General features: G+C 42.1%; 1 protein-coding gene across 5 annotated transcripts in view; it reads right to left on the bottom strand.

The window, feature by feature from the left end:
* myt1la (myelin transcription factor 1-like, a) overlaps positions 1–22,111 on the bottom strand; it is a 79,604-nt gene that overhangs the window by 37,765 nt on the left and 19,728 nt on the right. For all 5 annotated transcript variants that reach the window (XM_065963671.1, XM_065963673.1, XM_065963675.1 and 2 more), the window contains exons 2-6: positions 21,286–21,374; positions 20,404–20,458; positions 19,989–20,022; positions 13,027–13,089; positions 106–590 (exon numbers count right to left, since the gene is read on the bottom strand). In XM_065963671.1, the coding sequence (XP_065819743.1) occupies positions 106–590; positions 13,027–13,089; positions 19,989–20,022; positions 20,404–20,458; positions 21,286–21,315 (667 nt within the window). In that variant the 5' untranslated portion in view covers positions 21,316–21,374. The remainder of the gene's footprint in view (positions 1–105; positions 591–13,026; positions 13,090–19,988; positions 20,023–20,403; positions 20,459–21,285; positions 21,375–22,111) is intronic.

Below are 22,111 nucleotides of genomic sequence, written 5' to 3'. Positions count from 1 at the left end.
CATAAGATGGTAATAGTGTGATAATACAGAGGTAATAAATATGTTAGTAATGCCTGAGTGCAGAAATAAGTAGTCAAGACAAAATCAGCAAATTTGTAAACTCACCATGCTGACGATTCTGCTCCTCCTCCTCTTCCTCCTCATCATCCTGCTCCTCCTCATCATCACCATCCTCTACATCATCCTCTTCATCTTCCATCCCCTCTTCCTCTTCCTCCTCCTCCTCCTCCTCCTCCACCTGCTCTCCTCCCATTGTCGTTACCGCTCGCCCCGCCTCCATATCCTCCTCCTCATACTCTTCCTCCTCCTCCTCTGAGAACTCGTCCTCCACGTCCCCGTCGTCTTCCTCTCTCTCCCCATCTTCTTCCTCCTCCTCATCCTCCTCCACTACCTCCCCCTGCTCCTTCCCCACTGGCCCGACCCCCATGGCTTCGTTTTGGTAGCTGGTGTAGGCGCCGGCATCGTCCTCCTCTTCCTCCTCCTCCTCCTCCCCCGGGCGGGAGGTGAGGAAGGGTCTCCTCTTGGCAGCCGGCTCCAGCGGTTGTTTTTCCAGAGCCTTCCTCTTCTTGGCCAACGGGCAGCCGTAGACGCTGAGGTGAGACAGAGAGGGCACACACATGTCAGCAGCACATATTTCATCTCCTGTTTACCATTTTGATCTTTTGAGCATTTTTTCTCCTTAACTTCAGAAACTTAAACCTTCTCGTTCTGACACTAACTGAAACTCACTCTCAGGTCAAACAACTCTGAAAACTGAGCCACATCACGCAGACACCTACAGGGCCGGAGTATCATCTTATCCTGATTGTATCTTTTGCAGGTCGACTTCTTAAATGAAACTTTTTATCACCAGCTAGTTTGACATGTATGTTTGTCTCTGTGTAGCGACGGTGACTTGTCTTCAGCTGCTGTGTTGTCCTCTACACCGCTGCCCCTCGTGTCTTGCATTACCAAGCCAAGAAATCCACCCATCACAATCAAATCTCATCACATGCATGCATACTGCAACTTCGGATCAAGTCATGTACTTTTTTTGCACAGCAGACAATCAAAATGGGACGTGAGGCAGAAATCAGGAAGAGAGAGAGAGAGAGAGAGAGAGAGAGAGAGTGGGGAATGACATGGGAGAATGGGGCCACAGATCAGATTTGAAACCTGGTCCACCCGCTTATAGGAGTATAGCCTCTGTACATGGGGCGCACGCACTAACCGCTAGGCTATCTGTGCTCCCACTTTTTGTGAATTTAGCTTATATGAAACTGCTTTTTGTGATATCAGGACAGTTTAAAGCCTTCTTAGTCAAGTTTACAATCCTGATAACTGCCAAGATTGAGTGAAAAGGTCAAAAAAATTATAATTCAAGATTTTCCTTGACTTGGATCAGACATTTCTTTTCTTTCTTTTTTTTTAAGTTATTTTTTGGCCACTTTTGCCTTTACTGGACAGAACAGTTGAAGAGAGAAGGGAAACATTAGGAGGAGAGAATGGGTGACGACAGACAAAGGGCCGATGTCAGATTCAAACCCAAAGCCACTGCAAAGAGGATCACAACTGGTGTCAGATCTCCCAAGAGAAATAAGCAACCAGGTCTAAGAAAAAGACAAGCTCAAACAAGCAACTGCACTTTAGAAACAAACCCAAAAAACCTCAACGCATGACTGAAAATACCAGCATCAGCATTGATCCACAGAGAGGCTTTACTTATATATGGAGCTTCTATTTCAACTCTTATTTCTCTTTAAAGGTAATTGGTAGGACTACAAACAAAACCACAATAAATCCTCTAATGTGTTTTTTTTTTTTTTTTTAAAGCGAAAAGCCTTTCAGCAGAGAACTGTCAAAAAAGCTCAAGTTTGATGTCGTTGTCTGTACAGCCAGAAACAGGGGAATGTCTTTGTGTGTAAAGGTCAGAGGTTAGACTGCTGTTCCTCCTTCTGCTGTGCTCCGTTTGTTCAGACCCTGCAGTGGATTTCCACTGGCCCTCACCGAGGAGGAGAATCAGCCTCTTAAAAAAAACAAAACCCAAAAGCTTATTCAACCGGGGCCTCAATTACGCAAATCCCATTATAGTCATTAACTGTTGGGAGAATTCTGCTTTAATTGCTCCAAAACAGCAAGCACAATTATACAGGGCTTTAATGTGGATTTTAGGAAATCAATTAGTGCATTTCCATATGAAAGAGCTTATTTTGTGTTTGGAGGGCGAGTTGGAGGAGGTGACGATATTTAACTGACTGAAACCTGCATGCGTTTTCAACCATCTCACAATTACTTCCTTATTTGTCTTAAAGTGACAACGTGACATTTATTCAGTCAATATAATGAAGTGTCTCAACTGTTATTTCTAGAGAACTTCCCTGATAGACTCATATTCACCAAAGGTCGATAAATGCCAAGAGACAAAAAGACACAAGTTGGCTAAAGCTGCAACAAACACCAACAAGCTAATGCTACAAAATATACTTATTTTTAGTCACTTTTAGTTGTTTTTATTTAGCATAATATTAAATATAACACCTGACAAGATTAAAATCATAAAACCCTGTAGATTAAAATGTAGTCTGTAAAGAGTCTACTGTACTAGAGATCAATTGTCATGGGCAACCATTACACAATGCTGATATTTTAAAAATAATTCTAAGTCATGTACGGTATGCTTGCTAGTATCGTGAGTACATTGGTCAACTCTAAACCCTGACTCAAACCAGTATGTTAGTACTTGTTTGCACCCAAACCATGACCTTTTTCCTTAACCTAGCCAAGACGTTTTGGAGCCTAAACATAAAAGAACAAAACAAACATCTTGTAAAGCTAAGCCAGATTTTTGTTGCTGTTCTCGTTGTTTTTTTGAAGGTTTATTTTTTGGGCTTTTCATGCCTTTATTCAGAGATTGAAAGAGTCAAGATCGGGGAGAGAGTGAGAGAGTGGAAACTTCCGGTCTTGCCAATGCGGAAGTGTAAAATCCTGCAGTTCCTCGAGTGTCCACGAGAGGCTGGCTTCAGGAACACTGGAAGTCATATAAACACCACATTAAAAAAAAGCCGTTTTTACAGCATAAATTAACATGTTTACAGCCTGGTTCAAAAAATTAAATATGTCTGATTAGTTATTGTCCTCACTGGCACACACTGTACGGGGGTGAACTTTTTTTTAAGACGGCTCTGTTTTGATTTTGAGAGCGATACGTCCTATCCATACTTAGGCACGTAGCAGACCTGATTGACAGGTGGGCGCGATGTAACGGTTTGTCAAGAGGCTTAAAGCCCGCCTCAGCTCCAGCTCTCAGCCTGTCGTTAGGTTGACTGAAAGTTAGGCTGAGACAGGATTTCCATCATGGCAGCTGCTGCTGATGAGCCTCCTGAGACCCTGCTGGAACAGATTGGAACCGAACTGATAGAGCAACATATACAGAAGTATCATCAGCACATTTGCAAACACAGATGTTGTGTTTCCACTTAAAACATTAGAGGACCCAGGATTGACCCCTGTGGAACTAATGTACTAACTAATAGGCTAAGGATGTGTAATACTCAGTATTTCGTTTAAAATCAATACTTGTTCGACAAATATGTTTTTATGTTTATCCCATGACATATAGCCTATTAAATTAATATGTTCAGGATTTGAACTGTCAGAGAAACTTTAAATTGATGTGAGACAGGGAGATGAGAGACTGTGATTAAATCAATTTCCTTCACCATACACTGCGACACACATTCTCCCCAGATAACACACGCTCACTTCTCCTCAAATGATCCCTCCGTCTTTTACCTTATAGGCTGTCGGGGGGTGATGGCTTGCCTGTGTTTGAGTGTGTGCATGTGAGTGTGTGTGTGTATATGTGTGACCTCGGCCACCTTGCTGTCTCCCGCCAATTAAAATTCCGGTGGTAATTAAAGCAGATCAGAAACGAGGGAATGCTGCAGACAAGGGCGAGAGACTATGCATGGTAATTATGTGCAGTGAGAGAGAGGGGAGGGGGGGTTCACATCACATTTTCTCCTCTTACTAATCTGATCTGCTGCAGTCTGCTGTGATGCACTCTGATTGTGCTCAGGCAGTGTGTTCAATGGATTGATTAGTCATTGGTTGGAAGAATTCTAACCTTGACCTACAGATTTCAAAATAAAGAACCGTTGGTGCAAAAATCTGGAGTCATTTATTGTCTCTAAATGGACACCTGGTGTCCACCATTGTCTTTAAGTAGAACCCTGCAGTCCATTATGGTCTCTATGAGGACATCTGCAATCAGCTGTGGTCACCAAGAGTCCATTGTGCTGTCTTTGTGTACATGCTTTGAAGAGGATTATTATGTATGGCTACATTATGGCAGAACAACAATTTAATCTGTCTCAGTTTGGACTGAACTGGAGACCATTGTGGTCTTGAAGTCCAATTAAACACTAGGGATCTTTTATTATCTCTATGAGGACATCTGGAGTCCACTTTTACTTTCATGTAGACACCTGCAGCACCTTGTTGTCTCAACATGGACACCTGGAGTCCATTTCTATCCTAACAAGTTAATCTTGAGTCTTAGTTTGCCTCTGTAAGCACACCTTGAACCCAGAAAGACACCTGGAGTCCCTCTTTGAGTCTACACAGCACCTTGAACTACATTGTTATACTATCCACCCATTTTTATTTTAGTGTACTTTAGTATCCTAGCATGAACAGCTCGAGTCCACTTTATCTCTAGAAGGATACCTAGATACCAATGCCATCTTTATGAGGACACCTGGAGTCCAATTATTGCCTTGGGCAAAATTTCCTTTATCTACAAGGACACCTAACAATCCATGACTCTCTAATTGGACACCTGGGATTCCATTGTTGTCTCTACGAGGATGCCTGGAGGACTGTTATCGTCTCCAATACCATGTTAACTCAACAAAGCAACAAATAGAGCCGGTGTTTGAATCCACCTTTACGTTCTAAAGTGTTTTATAGTCAGTTTAACCAGGGGTCAGTCAGTTTGTACTGTTGTCATGGTTACATATCATTAAGTTTACCTTGAACAAGACCAGAACCAGTATCAGAACCCATCAGCCTCCCATTTTTCCAGCTTTCTGGTGTAGCCAGCGGTAAGTGTTACACGACTTTCAGGAAATAGTTATTATTTATCTGTCCTTCATTTTTTCACGGTCCTAAATGCAACTTGAAAAGGGATTGTGTGCTTTTATCAAAAGAGATAATGCTCATCTGTTTCTGCTGAGTCTCAGTTTAACTGTAAATAGTAAGTTAAACAGAGGCTCCACTCATAACTGTATGGACCCGAGAACAGGTCGATCTTTTTGTGATTTATTTGCATTTAGAAAACATTATAGGTTTGCCAACATAACCTCATGATGCAAATTTGAAGAAAAGGAAAAATGGTACAATTGGTTAATGGAGCTTGTAGAGTTATTTTCTAGTCTGATGACTACTCAAAGCACTTTCACACCTACACAGTCACACACTGAAGTAACTAATCCAATTCATAAGTCACTGACAAAGCAGGGGGTCAAATATCTTGCACAAGGACACATCGGACATGTTGCTGCAGGAGCTGGGGATCAAACCCCCAACCTTCCGGTTGGGAGAAGACCGACTCTACCAACTGAGCTCTGTGAGGTCCGTGCTCAAGAGGAGGAGAAAACAACTAGTCTGTTTGTTGAACAGAAGTCGGCTCGATCATTTCTGATGCTTTTCAGCCGATCTAGAAAACCAAACTGTGTCAAGCAGATTTTGTCACTGAAGTAGATTTTTTTAAATCTAGAGCAGATTGTTCCCTGCACCTTTATGCAGATATCTGTTGACAGTGATAAATAAATAATTTTCTGTTTTCTGCTGATGATGGGATGTCATCACAGCAGATTCTGTTTGGCCTGCTTTTGCTCTCCTGACATATAACTTGCCTGCTTCTACATGATTGGTCAACACTACTCAAACTACACAAGGGACAAAAGGAAACCTGAACGCTAGAATAATCCAGACCCTCAGAAACAGACAGAATTTGTGAATAGAAATTGGCCAAAACCTTACGGCTAAAAACAAACTGGCACTTTGTGAGAATGAAGAATAATCCTCATCAACCACCGAAGTGAGACTTAAAGTTCAGTTTTGTCCACAAATATCTGATAAATATTCAGCTGCTTAGTTTGTTGCTTTAAGTGATGATAAAAGTTGGAAAAGGTGACTTAATAGTATCACGTTTAAACAAAAATCGTCAATGAGGAGAATGATTCAGGCGACAGAAATATCAGCCGCAGTGTGATAATTACACCTAGGTATGTGTGGTTAGGAAAAATCATGCCGCGGGCAATGCCACATGCCAATACTCATCGCTGTGGCAACGCTTTGGCACCAACAGAGGGAGGTGGGGAGAGACGGAGGAGGCGAGGGGAGTATATAGGAGATTGGGTGGAGGCTGTTAGATGAAGACTAGGGGGGTGCAAGGGAGGGGGTAATGTGGGCGACATGATGTTCACATCCTATACTAGGGGTTGCCATGGGAGACAGGCTGCATCCCTCCTGGTCTTCATACTGCAGCATCCGCACGGTGCTGTCGCCATGGTGACATCCTCCAGAGAGAGAGAGAGAGAGAGAGAGAGGGAGGGAGAGGTAGAATGAGGGAGAGAGAGACAAAGAAAGGTAGGGGAGGAAGAAAGAAAACAGAAAGGGGAGAGAGAGGGGGAGAGGCAGTGACTTTGAACCCGGCTGCGCCCCCCGACCCCCCCGACTCATTCAGCACAATGAAAAGCAGGAGCTACGGCTCTGCTTCAGGAAGTTGTAGATCCCAGCAGGAGGGATGAAAAGATGTGGTGAAATGTTATGGCTCTAAATCTGAAGGTTTGGTACTGAGAGTAGGATCGGGTTCAAAGAACAATACACCACAAAGGTATAGTGCTTTGATTTTTATATTCTCTACACTTCCAGGAAAAAAAACCTTCATTTGATACATTGGATAAAGACTGCAAGCCAGATGCACAGGCGTTGTTTTTAATCAAAACGTGTTCATCAACGAGGAATAAAACTGTTATGAACATTATTATAGGCAGAATGTAACAAAACTGGAGTGCCGAAAGCCTAGCGGTTAACTCGTGCGCCCCATCTACAGAGCCGTCTATTTACAGCCGTAGGGTTCAATCTGATCTCGGCCCTTTGCTGCATGCCATCACCCATCCTCTAATCCCGACATTTCCTGTCTCTCCTCAGTTGTACTATCCAATAAAGGCCCAAAAAACAACTTTAAATTTTGAAAAAGTACCAAAACCCTCAAATCTCAAAGCCAGAGTCAACATACAGAAAACCAAAATAGCATAAATCCTCGGTCCAGATCTTATAAATGTTCATTTTGTGTCTTATTAACAATTCAAAGCACAACATATAACCAACTGACACAGTTGTAAACATAAATTGTTTATGTAAAGGGCTAGATCAACACATCCTCAGACTTTGTGTTCAACATCACAACCAGAGGTGGAAAAAAGTTCTCAACTAGACTTGAGTGTACAAAGAATAGATCCTCCTGGTCTAATATGACTCCAATACAAGTGAAAGCTGCTCGGTCGACTTTTTACTTGAGTTAGAGTTCTGAAGAACTCACTTTTTAAAAAGACTAAACTATTCAAACTATCTCCAAAAAACAGCAAGAGCAGAGTCAGGAATGCATAGATAGTTTAGTTAGAATCACATGCAACAGATTTCCAGATCTGTACCTCCAAAATAAAAGGAACAATAGTAGGAACAACCAAATGTACCTGATGAGAAGGAAAATGTCAACCAGGCTTCACACAGAGAGAAAACATTCACATTTCCAACAGGTGCTTCAGATAAGGTTGTGTGCTCAGGTGGAGAGTCACAATCCTTTCTCCACCTTAGCCGTCATTCCCACCACTAAATGAACCGCCTGATCTGAGTGATGTTCAACCGTACAGGTACGGCAACATCACTTAAACAAACCAAACGCAGAACTACACCACAGATTGTAAATATTAATGGACTAAGCCTGAGTGACGTCATCTGTCTGTTCCTGTGGGGGGCTTTGAAGTCCCATCGATGGCGGTCTCCATGCTGGAAATGCTGTCTCAGTCTAAATTTCAGTAAATCTAACAACAGTAATAACACTGAAGTAAAATACTGATACTTAAAAATTGTACATTTACTTGTCCACTCCTGAACACAATGAGACCATAGGTTTTTTTGTGTCCTGTGGGGAAGAAACTCATTTGATGTGATCCAACCTTCACAACAGGGTCCTAAGTCTCTGACTAGACTCTTCTCTGTCGCCCCCCTGGTGGTGGAATGAACTTCCAAACTCCATTCGATCTGCAGAGTCCCTCTGCACCTTTAAGAAAAAGCTAAAGACCCAGCTCTTTCATGAATACCTACTAACTTAATGACGATGGTCTCCATATTATTGATGATGATGATGGTGATGGTGATGACGATGGTTTTTGTTTGATAACAACGACTTATAAGATGGTTTCTATACTGATTAGAGCTCTCAAGAACTGCCCTCAATGTTGTGCTTTGCCTCTGGTCACTTCCTGTCAGCACCTGTGTGTCCAATCAGACTCAAAGCTGATTGTTTGCTCTTACTGACATTGTTCCCTTTTTTCTAGATCCTTGCTTGTGTTGTTCTTACTCTCTGATGTACGTCACTTTGGATAAAAGCGTCTGCTAAGTGAATTGTAGAATTGTAGAATGTGTTACAGAAATTTAAATATGGTTGACTAATGTTTGGTCAAGTTGATGGGAAACTTCCTGACCTGTACATAAGAAACGTTGAAGCGGTATAAAGGAAGGACTGAGTGCTCTGTAGATTCTATGTGTCCCTCTCTGCTGGGTCTTAAAAATGTGACATGTTTGTGTACTGTACTCTACTGTGATCAGCAGATGATTAACTGATGAAGTGATTCAGCCTTCATTTCCCCGGAGAGGGCTCATCAGACGACCTACTTCTCTGTTTTTTTTTTTTACTCAGACTGTGTCTGGTTAAATCTGTCTCCAACACTGTCTTTCATTCACTGTCGCTTTATGCTCTCACAGTAAAAGTTGGCATGATTATTTATCAGAGATGGTGAACAGGAAAAACAGATCTGTATTGAAAATGTTGCACTTTGGTCCTCAGCTCTTCAGAGAGTCACAACAAAGTCATGCTGGTTAAAAAGATAGATTTCGTCAAAGTGATTTCTGAAGAGCTGTTTTGAAGCCCAACGATCCATCCATCCATTCATCCATCCATCCATCCATCCATCCATCCATCCATCCATCCATCCATCCATCAATCCAACAATTTTTCCATCTATCATCCATCCATCAATCCAACCATCCATCCATCTATCATCCATACATCCATCCATCCAACCATCCATCCATCCATCCATCCAACATCCATCCATCAATCCAACCATCAATACAACCATCCAACGATCCATTCATCCATTAATCCAACATCCATCCATCTATCAATCTAACCATCCATCCAACCATCCATATATCCATCCATCCATCTATCATCCATCCATCCATCTATCCTTCCATCCATCCATCCAACCATCCATCCATCCATCCATCCATCCATCCATCTATCCATCCATCCATCCATCTATCCTTCCATCCATCCATCCAACCATCCATCCATCCATCCATCCATCCATCCATCCATCCTTCCATCTATCCTTCCATCCATCCATCCAACCATCCATCCATCCATCCATCCATCCATCCATCTATCCTTCCATCCATCCATCCAACCATCCATCCATCTATCCATCCATCCTTCCATCCACCCATCCAACCATCCATCCATCCATCTATCCTTCCATCCATCCATCCATCCATCCATCCATCCATCTATCCATCCATCCATCCAACCATCCATCCATCCATCCATCCATCCATCCATCTATCCATCCATCCATCCATCCATCCATCCATCCATCTATCCTTCCATCCATCCATCCATCTATCCATCCATCCATCCATCCATCCATCCATCCATCTATCCATCCATCCATCCAACCATCCATCCATCCATCTATCCTTCCATCCATCCATCCATCCATCCATCCATCCATCTATCCATCCATCTATCCATCCATCCATCTATCCATCCATCCATCCATCCATCCATCCATCCATCTATCCATCCATCCATCCATCCATCCACTTTCTAGACTACTTATCCCACTTGGGGTCACGGCCACTGGAGCCGATCCCAGCTGTCATTGGGCAAGAGACGTGGAACAACCTGGACTGTTCACCAGCCAATCACAGGGCTGACATACCAAGACAGACATCCAACCACATTCCAAATCACTGGCAATTTAGAGTCACCAATTAACATACCGAGCATGTCTCTGGACTGTGGGAAGAACCTCGGGTACCCAGAGGGACCCCACATACACAGGGGGAAAATATGCTAACTCCACCCAGAGAGATACTCCAGTCCAACAAGTGGACACTCGAGGAACTGCAGTTTTTTTACACTTCTGACTGGCTTCATTTTTCATCCCCGCAGGTTGCCGCTTGGTTAGTTCATTTTTAATTAATTCTTGTTTTCTTTGAGTGTTGCTGCGCTCGCTCAGCACGTTGAATGACATCATGTGTTCTGTCCTCATGGCAGTAAATTCTTTCATTAAGTTATTAAAAGAGGGAGAAACACTCTCCGATGCAGGCTCGTTAGCATGATTGTGAATTGGAGAATAACTTCACACAGTTTATTTAACAGACTCCTGTCTCTTGACTCGCTATTAACCATAACTCAGCCGTGGAGCGGTTTACCTGCCAACAGAGAGGGTTAAACAAACACAAATGCTGATACGGCTTAGAAACATCGTCCGCTTCATCTCATTTGGACTCTCGTGATCTCTGTTCCCGTCGAGTTAAAGCTTGACAAGATTAGTTTTATCAGTCAGCGTTGAAGTCCACAAAAGTTGGACTTGAAGTGAAACATTTTTATCCTGGAGCAAATCTCAGAAAATCCAGACAAATTAATGATTTTTGCTCCAGAATCTTGCAGAAGACAAGAAGTCTTGTGTGACCTTTTTTATAGTAATGATGATGCAGGTTTTAAAATCTTCTCTCTCGTCCTGTTAAATATAAGTATATGGTTCTCATGAGAACATTATTGTTTCTTATTTTATTGTTTGGCTCTGTGTGTGGTGCTGGGCTTTCCTGAGTTTCTCTCTGCCCTTCAAAGCACCATCAGTCTGCTCTGCCAGCGATTCGCCATCCTGCCCTTCTCATTATCTCTCTGTTACCTCAGGCGCCAAACCACCGCTGTCCTGAGCCGTGCAACCTCTTTATGCCAGCCTCCCACACACACACGCACAAGCTGCTACTCTTAAAAACAACACCACAGATACTACAATATAACCTGAAAAACCTAAAAATACCTAAATGTCAACCTCCTCAGCTTGATATTGAAGATTCAAATTACAACATTGTTTTGTCAACATTTCTTCTCTAATGCAGCCTTGATATATATTTCACTTATTTATTAAATGTACAATGTTTTGACCAGGATTTGGGCAGAAGAATATTTTTGTTGTTTTGCAGATATCTGTAAAAATGGACTGACAAATTCAGTCCAAAATCCCCCCCCCCCCTCTTTAGAGTGGATGCTCACACAGGTGTGGTGGACACTGAAGCTTCAGTGTTTATCCAGCTCTGCATGGGTCTGTAAACCTTTCTGTGTTCCAACCTCTCTCCATTTTTCAAAAGCATCTCCAATATTGATCCTAGTTTGAGCACGTTTCTGCTCGTGGAGCTTATTAGAAACATGCAGAGGCTTTTTAGGTCGGGTACAATCACTTCTATCTGAACCACTTCTCTTGACCGCTTCCATCGCTGCAACACCTGTTGACCTGATAACTGCTCTCATATCTGGCAAACCGAGGGGCGTCCAAAATGGCCGTGTGGGGGGGTCGCCTTAAAACCGCCTACCTTCTCTGGTCCAAACAAATCCAGTAGATATGTAGATATCTTACATATTGGCCCTTTAACTTTCAGTAAGACTTAAGCACTTGCTGATTTCGCTGTTTTAGATGCATGTTTTTTCTCGCTCTGCCGGCAGGTTTACTTCAGAAGATTTTAACACTGGACACGAGCTTAAATGACTCACATAGAGCGTCACATTTGAAGCGGCCCCCTGCATTTGCGGGTAATTCACTATTTCCAAAAACGTCAGAGATCTGAAGCAGAAACCATCCGGCACTCTGACCCCTCGGGCTGCAGGACGGACAGCCATCGGTCGGTGTGACCCGAGCACTTCACAGCTCCACACTCTGCTTGATTGCTTTTCTATCCGCAGCCCTGTGACGGAGCGACAGATTCACAGAGCTGGAGGCTGCAACCTGCAAACCACGCTGATCCAGGACATTTTTATAAACCGTGACATGAATAATTGTGGGAACATTTTGGTTTCTGCTCTGCATGGTGAGACTTTTTAAGCCAACAGGAAGGGCTGCAGCCAAACCCGCCCCCTTCATATATTTAAAAAGAAACACCAGTCTGGATGATGATATGATTTTCTCGTTTTTACATGTTCTACTTGTGTCCAGCAATTTCCAAATGTCTTAGTTCAGTTATATATTCTGCAAACATTATTACACAACCTATACCTTTCTCTTTTTCATCTGCAACATGTAACTTTTCCATTACATTTCTTTGCTCTTTGAATAAGGTTAGGTTTACTTCCGCTTAGTGTAGCCTCACACATAATACCAACAAAATTTATAGCAATATTAATGATTTAAAAAAATATCGGAATCAGTATCCGTATCGGTACATATGTATCGGAATCAGATCGTAACTGGAAAAAAGTGGATCGGGTCATCTCGACTTCCAACACAGACACGGCACACTCAGTTGTTTTAAAGCTTCAAGTAAAACAGAAACAGCAGAATTAAAACTTAATTTCCCGAACATTAGGTGACACAAAACAAAACCCACATTCATCCAAAATTATGGACTTCTTTAAAGACCTAAAAAAATGTCTAAATCATTCATTATCATAAACATGTGACGTGATCTTACCTGCGGTGTCTGGCGTACTTCCCGCTGACGTGACCGCTGCCATCACAGCCTGGAGTGGGACAGCTGAGGAGCAAACACACACAGCGTGATTAAACATGAACATCAGCAGCTTCAGCAGTTTCTGGTGAGTCTTGGTTTAACCCGAGGTCTGTCACTTGGTTCTGTAGAGTACCAATACACTAACTGTGCTTCATCGTTTACAGGCCAATCAGCAGCTTGCAAAGTGACTGTGTGTTCTCATCAAAAGCAAAGATGTTCAACATAAACGCTGTCATTTCTAATTTAATGATATCCCGCAGAAGAGCACTTGTTCATCTGTTTCTTGTAAGTCTCAGTCTAACAGTAAATAGTAAGTTACACAGAGGCTTCACTCTGGCTAACTTCAGCGGTATAAACCAGAAAAAAGAAAGCTATTCTGTTGTGATATTAAAGGTAGAATGTGCAATATTTTACACATAAATATATCAGAGATCCAATCCATCTTGTGTAAATGTGTCTCTGAGTCATGACTGTCTACAATGAGGGAGAAGCTCGAGTCCCGCTGGCTGTGTTGTTGTCAGGCCGTGTTTACATGGACGGGACGGCCAGCTCCTCCCCTTGTGTATAAAAGCTGTTTTAGTCAAGAACTAGAGAGAAGAAGAAAAACATACTCACTGATTATTTGGATGTTAGTAAGAGTTTTCAGATCACGCTCATTCTGTGTTAATTTACATCCAATATGAAGCTACAAGCAAACTAAAGAGCGCTAACATTAGCATGCTAACACAACAATGCAGGACACAGGAGATGGCAGCTTGAACAAAGGATGATTTTGTCTGCTGCTTGAGCTTAATGGTGCTTAATTATGCTGCATTCCGTTTGATAACTTGATTTGGGCTTCAGGATGGAGGAGGCGTGGCCAAACAGCAGTTTGTTTTGGTTTAATGCTGGTGCTCAAGGGCGACATCTACTGGATCAAAAAGTCACACATTCCTCCTTTAACAGGTTTTAAATTTGCAGTAATGACATCATCATGATGCAGAATTGTAAGGTCAAGCTTTGTCAGGTCTGTCGTCATGGGGAAAAAAAAACTTTTTTTTTTTTTTTTTTTTTAAGATTTATTTTGGGCTTTTTGTGCCTTTAATGCAGAGAGAGGACAGTGGATAGAGTCCGAAACCAGGGAGCGACATGCAGAAAGGGGCCACGGGTGGAAGTGAACCTGGGCCTATCGCTTGAGATGAGAGTCTCAATACATGGGAGGCGCGCCCTAACCATTGCGCCACCAGCGCGCCCCAAGAAAACAACTTTTTAAATGTTTGTTTGTTGAATAGCGGTCGGATCGATAATTTCTGATGCATTCCAGTCGGGAAATCTAAATGCCTGATTGACCTTTCGACACAGTGTGAGGTAGATTCGTTGTTCCAGGCGAAAGTTTTGATCGGGTTTGCTGTACTTGCAAGCAGATATCTGCTCATAGAGATAAATAAATCATCCTCAGATTACAGCAGATGGCCGAGCGATTGCTCCCCATTCAAACAGTTTTTCCTGCATACTTTAAAGCCTGCTGATTCGTGATTGGACAATAATTAAGTACTACAAGCGTACTAAAATCGGAAACAAGAAAACCTCCAATCCCGACCCCTGAGTACAGATTCTACATCTTTACATAGAATCTGTAAATAGAGATTATCTACACACAAAACTGCACTTTGGCATATGCGTTGAATGCAGTATAAAAAAAGTGTGAAGTCGTGTTATGTGTAGGTAGCTTGAAGGAGTTTCAAGTGCTGAGTTTCAGCTCCTGGAAAAGATTCTTCAGTCATTGATCTATAATTCAAACTGGCCTTACTGGATTGTATGTCGGCGTCTCACACACAACAGAATCAAACTCCACCACGGCACCCGACACCCTGAACATCCAAACATGGAATAATAAATCTAACATTTAAGGTTCAGATTATCAGAGAAGAAGAGCTGTAGGAGGTTTTCAAAAATGTGCAGATGCTGATGAAAATTAAAAAGTTGAACATTATTTTCTCGTGGCTTTAATGTTTCAGCACGCCAACACATCTCATTGAGCGTGTCTCTCCCTCAGCAGCAGGTTTAAGTGTTTCTGTCTGCTTGTTTTTTTTTCTCGCATCGTGGTTGCAGTCGGCAGCAGATTTCTCAGGAGCTCTGAGTCACTCCTCTGCAGCTCACAGGCTTCTCTGCCCCGAAGACACGCAGACCGACCGCCAGCCAACGCACGCCGCCAGGCTTCAGGGACTCTCCACACCCGCGGCATCTGACCCCCAGAGCTGCAGAGGCTCCACCCACCCTCCACCCAACATCACCTGATCTGTACACTCTGCAACTGCGGGCTAAAATGAGAGCAGCACGAAGATGAAGGTGAAGGTTTAACATCACAAGCTCGGGGAAGGCAGAGGAGGAGGAGAGCGAAGTCGAGGAAGCCGTGATGGAGGAAGGAGGGGAAGAAGGAGAGGAAGGGAAAGGGGGTAAGGAAGAGAGGCAGAGGAGGAGGGTTAAAAAGAAACAGAAGGAAAAAGAGGACATTGATTGGAGGGGGGCAAAGAAAAAGAAAGGAAAATGAGGAAGAAGAGCGATATCATAGAAATAGAGGAGGATAGGAGAATGAGAAAAAAAACATATAAAGAAGGAGAAAAAGGAGGAGAAAAAGAGGAGAGACGGAGGAAGAGGAGGCAGTTCGTTCAAGGTGAGGCGGCTCATCAATCTGTGTGAGAGCAAAGACTGATAGTGTTGACTTATTGATCCCACCCCAGCTCTGCGTATGTGTGTGTGTTTTAGTGTGTGTGCTCCTCAAATTCTCCAATACAATGTCAAACACGCTTTCCAATCATGACAAAATACCCAGAATGCCTCAGCGCAACCTTAACCTTAACAAGCTGTTGGCACTGAGTCTTAAAAAATCCTCCCTCTTTCTTAAGACTATAAAATACTTTTTCCCTCCGCGGAGAGAAACTTTCACTTGTTTCCAAAGCAACTGGATATTTCTTTCTGGAAGTTTGACGACCCCGCTTTGATTTCCTCGGTCTGTCAGACTAATTACAGACAAGAAACAGAACTATAGAAACTCATGTACAAAGATTTTTTTCATTTTGCCCTTTTCAACTGATCTGGGTGTCCGCAGTTGCTAACTTAAAGGTAAACTCCTGCACACTGTCTAACTTGAACACAAACAGTTACTGACAATGTTTCAGCCCTAAACGTTCACCAGGCAAAAAGGCATATTATATAGATAAGATCTTGTTTTTGGTTTTTGCCTTTATTAGAAAGGACAGCTGAAGAAAGACGTGATGTTGGGAGGAGAGAGTGGGGGACAGCATGCAGAAAAGGGTCGAGGTCAGATACGAACAACGAGGACTGCAATGAGGACTAGAGCCTCTTTACATATGTGCTGCTAAAACCCTATATGAAACCAAAGTTCAAGTTAAAGGTCACTAATCCACTTCACCATGTTTCTCTATATGTGTCTCTAGTCTGTCTACAAACCCCCCAATGATGAGAAAAGTTCATCCTCTCTGTCTTTTCCCTGCTCCACTTTTCAGAAAATGTGTGCTCAAACAGGCCGTTTGGAGATTTTCCCTTCATGACATCACAAAGGGCAGTAGCCCCTCCCCCAGGTGGGTGGCACTCCCACAGCTAGGTGTTTGTTCTGCCCTCTTAGTCTGCCTTCTCTCCGTGAACAATAGGACATGGAGCGAGAAGGCCCGAGTACACCCAAGCCCTTCCAGAGAGGGGGCGTGGTCAGACACCGCTCATTTACATATTTAAAGGTACAGACACAGAAACAGCCTGTTCTGAGCAGGGTTGAAATAGAGGGGTTTATAGACATGATCAAGTACAGGATCAGAGTGGATTTAGAACAAGAAACTTCACACACATGTTTTGGGAAAATCCAAGACTGATTTACATTTGTTGAAAATGAGGAAAATATGTGACCTTTAAGTTTTATATTTCATCCCAAATCATATTTTTTTCTCAACCAAACCAAGAAGTTTTGGTACCTTAAACCTGACAGCATGGTTTACATAATGAAGCAACTGCTGTTTGGTTATGTTTGAGAAAAGATCAGCTTCTCTGCTAAAACAGTAAGTCAATTCAGACTCAAACACAGGACACCAGTACTGATGGTGTTATTTAAAGGATTATAGTCCTGCAGAGTCAAACAGAGCTGCCTGAGAAGCAACTGTCTTTCATTATAAGAGAAAAACTGAACGTACAAGTCGGTAATTGACCAATCAGAAACAAAATATTCTTTAAAACTGTGTCATACTAATCGTTAACAGCTATTTATTGGTCTGAAAATTAGTGTTGTCGTCAAGACCACAGTAACGGAAACAAAGACATACCCGAGACCAGAGTGCTCCAAGAACAAGATAAGACCAAGACATTTAGGGATTGAGACTGACTCAAGACCAAAGCAGGGCGAGACTGAGACAAGACCAAGAAAAATCAACATCTTGTCTGCAGCGGGCGAGTTACTCACTTAGAGTTTAATACTGGAAAGAATTATGAATGATGTTATGTTCTTTTAGAAAGAGGCGTTTTCCTTCTAATCACAGTAATGATGTGGAAAAAATAACCTCTCCATAGTCTGCCCAGTCTGAGACCGAGACAAGACCGAGTAAAAATGCTTTCCATTCCGAGATGAGACACAGACCTTCAAAAAGTCTCGAGGCCGGTCCAATTTCAAGTACTACACTTCTGAAAATATTCCAGCTTGAAGTAAATTTCTTACATTCCAATCAGAATTTCGACGACATGTTGGTGCTAGAGGAAAGGTCAGCAAGCTACCCGAAACTTAACGTTTAATCTTTGGGAGATCATAAATATCTAAAGCTTGTTTCTTGAAGAAAAAGCAAGTTGGTGAGAGGAAAAAAGTTAGAAACTCAGAACTGTGACTGCAGCTCTGACTCCCACTGAGCTGACAGATGTTATGTATTTATTTAGTAATTAGCATTAAGTCATGGAAGACTTTTAATATCACAGCCACATGTCTTTCCCCACCCCATCCTCCAAAATCTGCCACAGCACAATGACAAATTAATTTGTATATGTTTATCCCGGCAGATTAGTCAGATTAGTCAGGGACTGTGACAGAGAAAATTCAATTAAAGAAAAATATTCAACGATTTCTTACAGTATTTCACAGTTTTTCCTGCATGAGTCATCTCATGCCATAACTTCAAAGTCTCTCGTGTTCACGTCTGGCCTTCACCGGCTCCCCTCAGATTTAAATTCTGGGGGAATCACGCTGAGTTTTCTGCTCCTCTGCTCAGGGCTCGCACGGCGCAGACAGGACATGTTGTTTACAGTAAGGCGATGACCTGGATCAAACCGAGTTCAACTATAATCTGCTGCACACACCAATATTTGTCAGTTTTACTAAATGGGATTAAGTGAAGCAGAAACTAACTCCCCACGCACACACACAGGTAAAAGTCATATTCAGCATTTACTGCTGGCAGCTGCTGCGTGTTTCTGCAGTTGTGCTGCAAAATGAAATGAATTATTGGTGGAATTAGATTGAAAATGTTGTGTAATAAAACAGCAGGGTAACATATTAACGTGCTACACTGCAGATCTATTACTGTATGTCATAAAATTATGATTTTCTAAAGATTAATTCGACTTTTGCACAGAGCGCCATGGTTTAACCTTGTTTCCCGTCATCAGGACTGTCACTCCAGCTGTTTCAGGCTCTATGGCAAACTACTTGGAGGTGAAATAAAGTTATTAACAGAACTCTATTATCTGTAAGACGCCGACATGAACTTGTGGTGCCTCGGCTTCTGAATCATGAATCGCATTGACACTTTGAATGTACTCAGCTGACAGTGTTTTCTTTTGCGCCAGTGCTGCATTCAGAGTGTGTGGGTTCGTCCTCTACCCATTATTAAAACCCCGCTGTGCTGCGGCCCCTGGTGTAACGTCATCATTTAACGTTATGTCAAGGACGCCTTTTCATGTTCTTGAGAAGTTCTTACACTTATTCCTGGGTGACTCGATCAAACAACACATGCACAGCGAATGATAAACTACCCTTCACTCCCCATGCAAGTGTGAAGATGTGGTGCATGGATCCATAACCAGGACAGAAGCCAAAGTGCTTTGAGAATCTGAGGTTCGATAATGAGCTGACAAGAACAAATGTCCAGTAACAAAACACTACTTTGGTTTAGATCAGCTGTTTCGGTTCTCCCAGTCAGCCCCTTCTTAAAAGTTTTTCCCTCCTGACATGTTACTGGAAACTCAATTTTAATGCTATTTTTTTCTCTTAAAGGAAGAATGTGCAACTTTTTGATCCAGTAGATGTCGCCCTTGAGCACTAGCATGAAACCAAAACAAACTGCTGTTTGGCCACGCCTCCGCTATGCTGAAGCCTCCGCTCTCCTCTAGCGACACACCTCCAACCCCTCTCCCCTCGTGTTCACACAAAGGAGTTGGAATGCACCATAATTAAGCAACCTTAAGCACAAGCGGCGGACAAAATTGTTCTTAACTCGAGCTGCAATCACCTGTGTCCTGCATTGTTGTGTTAGCATGCTAATGTTAGCGCTCTTTAGTTAGCTTATAGCTTCACATTGCACGTAGATTGACACAGAATGACCGTAATCCTTAAAACACCAAATAATCAGTGAGTATGTTCTTCTTCTTCTCTCTAGTTCTTGACTAAAACAGATTTTATACACAAGGGGAGGAGCCGGCCGTCCCGTCCATGTAAACACGGCTCTGACAACAACACAGCCAGCGGGACTCGAGCTTCTCCCTCATTGTAGACAGTCAGGACTCAGAGACACATTTACACAGGAGAGACTGGATTTATGATATATTTATGGGTAAAATGTTGCACATTCTGCCTTTAATGAATCCAAGGTGCTGCTATACCACAGTACTGAAACGCATTAGTAACAGTGCATGACATGATGAAGGTATGTTGAAGTAAGCAGAGGTTTACCTACCTGAATAATTCCTGTGTTACTGCTTCCACAGCGGCTGAAGAGAGACACAGAAGAAAAAGAGTCAAGGTATAACTTCCTACCAAAAGAGACCTATGGCAACAAAAGACTCTGTTTAGGGTTAAGTATATGTGTAACACTGGGGACACAATTGAGTGTCTATTTTATACACATACCAGGGATGAAGTTGTCCAAAAAAAAAACTAAAGAATAATCCAAAAACAATGTTCTCCAAAAGAGGATAATTATAATAAAGTAAGATGTGGAATAGATGAATGGAGAAGATTACTTATACTCAGGGCTGTCAGCGTGAACGCATAAATATTGATAGGTTGAGGTCTGAAATTAAGGCATTCTTCTTTTTTTTTTAACGCATTGATCTGCAGCCATACAGAAAGCAAACAGGAAGGGCTCATACCTCTGACTCCTTTGGATCTTGTGCGATGGCGTTTTTTAACCGCATTCACCTCCATCTGAAAAAGGAAACGCAGGTCACGCTCTGACAGTAAAAAAAAACTTAAAAACACAATTAGGAATCCCTTGAAAATACGTCATCAACCTAATAACCTGCCACTAGCATCATAGCAACTAATTATTGTTACATTCAAACTGTACTGCACATGGGTATCACTTCTCTACTTTTACTTAATTTAGTAAATTAAAAAAGCAATCAGTAAAATATGTAGTGACTTAAATAATAAAGTGATCTTACTCTATGATCAGACATTAAGGAAACATGCTATGTTGAAGTGCTGGCTTCTCTGACAACAATGCAGCAGCCAGTATGTCCTCCTTCTAACTTTAGATTCTGCTCCTGAATGCTCTGGATTTGTTTGGACCAGAGAAGGTAGGCGCTTTTAAGGCACCTTCCACACGGCCGTTTTGGACGCCCCTCGGTTTGCCAGATATGAGAGCAGTTATCAGGTCAACAGGTGTTGCAGCGATGGAAGCGGGCAAGAGAAGTGGTTCAGATAGAAGTGATTGTACCCGACCTAAAAAGCCTCTGCATGTTTCTAATAAGCTCCACGAGCAGAAACATGCTCAAACTAGGATCAATATTGGAGATGCTTTTGAAAAATGGAGAGAGGTTAGAACACAGAAAGGTTTACAGACCCATGCAGAGCTGGATAAACACTGAAGCTTCAGTGTCCACCACATGGTGACCTGTGTGAGCATCGAATTTAAACACTAGGTGTCAAAGTTACATACTGCTCCTTTAAATGTATTTATTCACTCTCGCTTAGTGATTCAACAAATGGTGTGTTTATTTATTCTTAGCTCGTTGTGAGCGTGATCCTACCTGGTCAGAGGTCGGCGTAGCACTGGTCATGTAGCTGAAGAGTCTTTATACCAAACAGAATTTCAGAGGCCGTCTTCAAGAGTCATGATCTGCAAAAACAAAACAAATTGATTTCTTAGTTTTTCTGAAAGTGCTTTTGTACGAGTCAAAGAAAGGAAAGCTGACTCCTGACCCTGGCCTGCAAACGAATATCGTTCATTCATGAATCAAACTATTTGAACACCCGAAGGACTCGTTCAGAAAACCGTCTACACACTTTCAAGGTATTCACTAAAGGTCATTCCTTCAGTCAATCAGCTGTTTCTATGGAAAAGTTTAAAGACTTATTAATGAGAACGTTTCAGTAACCTTCAGCAAATTACCCACAACAAGTTCAAAAACACATCTGCATGAAAAAAAAGTCTCTCATATTATTTTTTCAGATTCTTGGGTGGATGACTTGGCTTAAAGACGATTCACATTCTTCCTACACCAGATGTGGTTTTGTACCCCAGCAGAACGGCCTTAATTTTGTCAGGTGTTATCATGAATTTGAATCATGTTAGGAAAACAACAAGAGCTAAAAAAAAACAGGATCTGTAAACACCGACCTGAAGCAAAGTTTTAGAAGATATACGACTTCAAACTTTTATGTTCTCTGCAGCCTCGGAGCTTAATCATAAACACTCATTATTTTCCACCTTGCACTTAATGCTACTGTTATATTTATTTAATGTTTTAATTATTTTAACTTTTGTTTTGTGCACTTTTTTAATTAGCATTTAAATGTTTAATGCTATATTTCTGCTGCAATGTTTTTTAATTCATTATGTAAAGCACTTTGGTT

Source organism: Labrus bergylta, chromosome 15 (assembly GCF_963930695.1).
Source record: "Labrus bergylta chromosome 15, fLabBer1.1, whole genome shotgun sequence".
NCBI lineage: Eukaryota > Metazoa > Chordata > Actinopteri > Labriformes > Labridae > Labrus > Labrus bergylta.
This window is presented reverse-complemented; position numbering and strand designations above follow the sequence as displayed.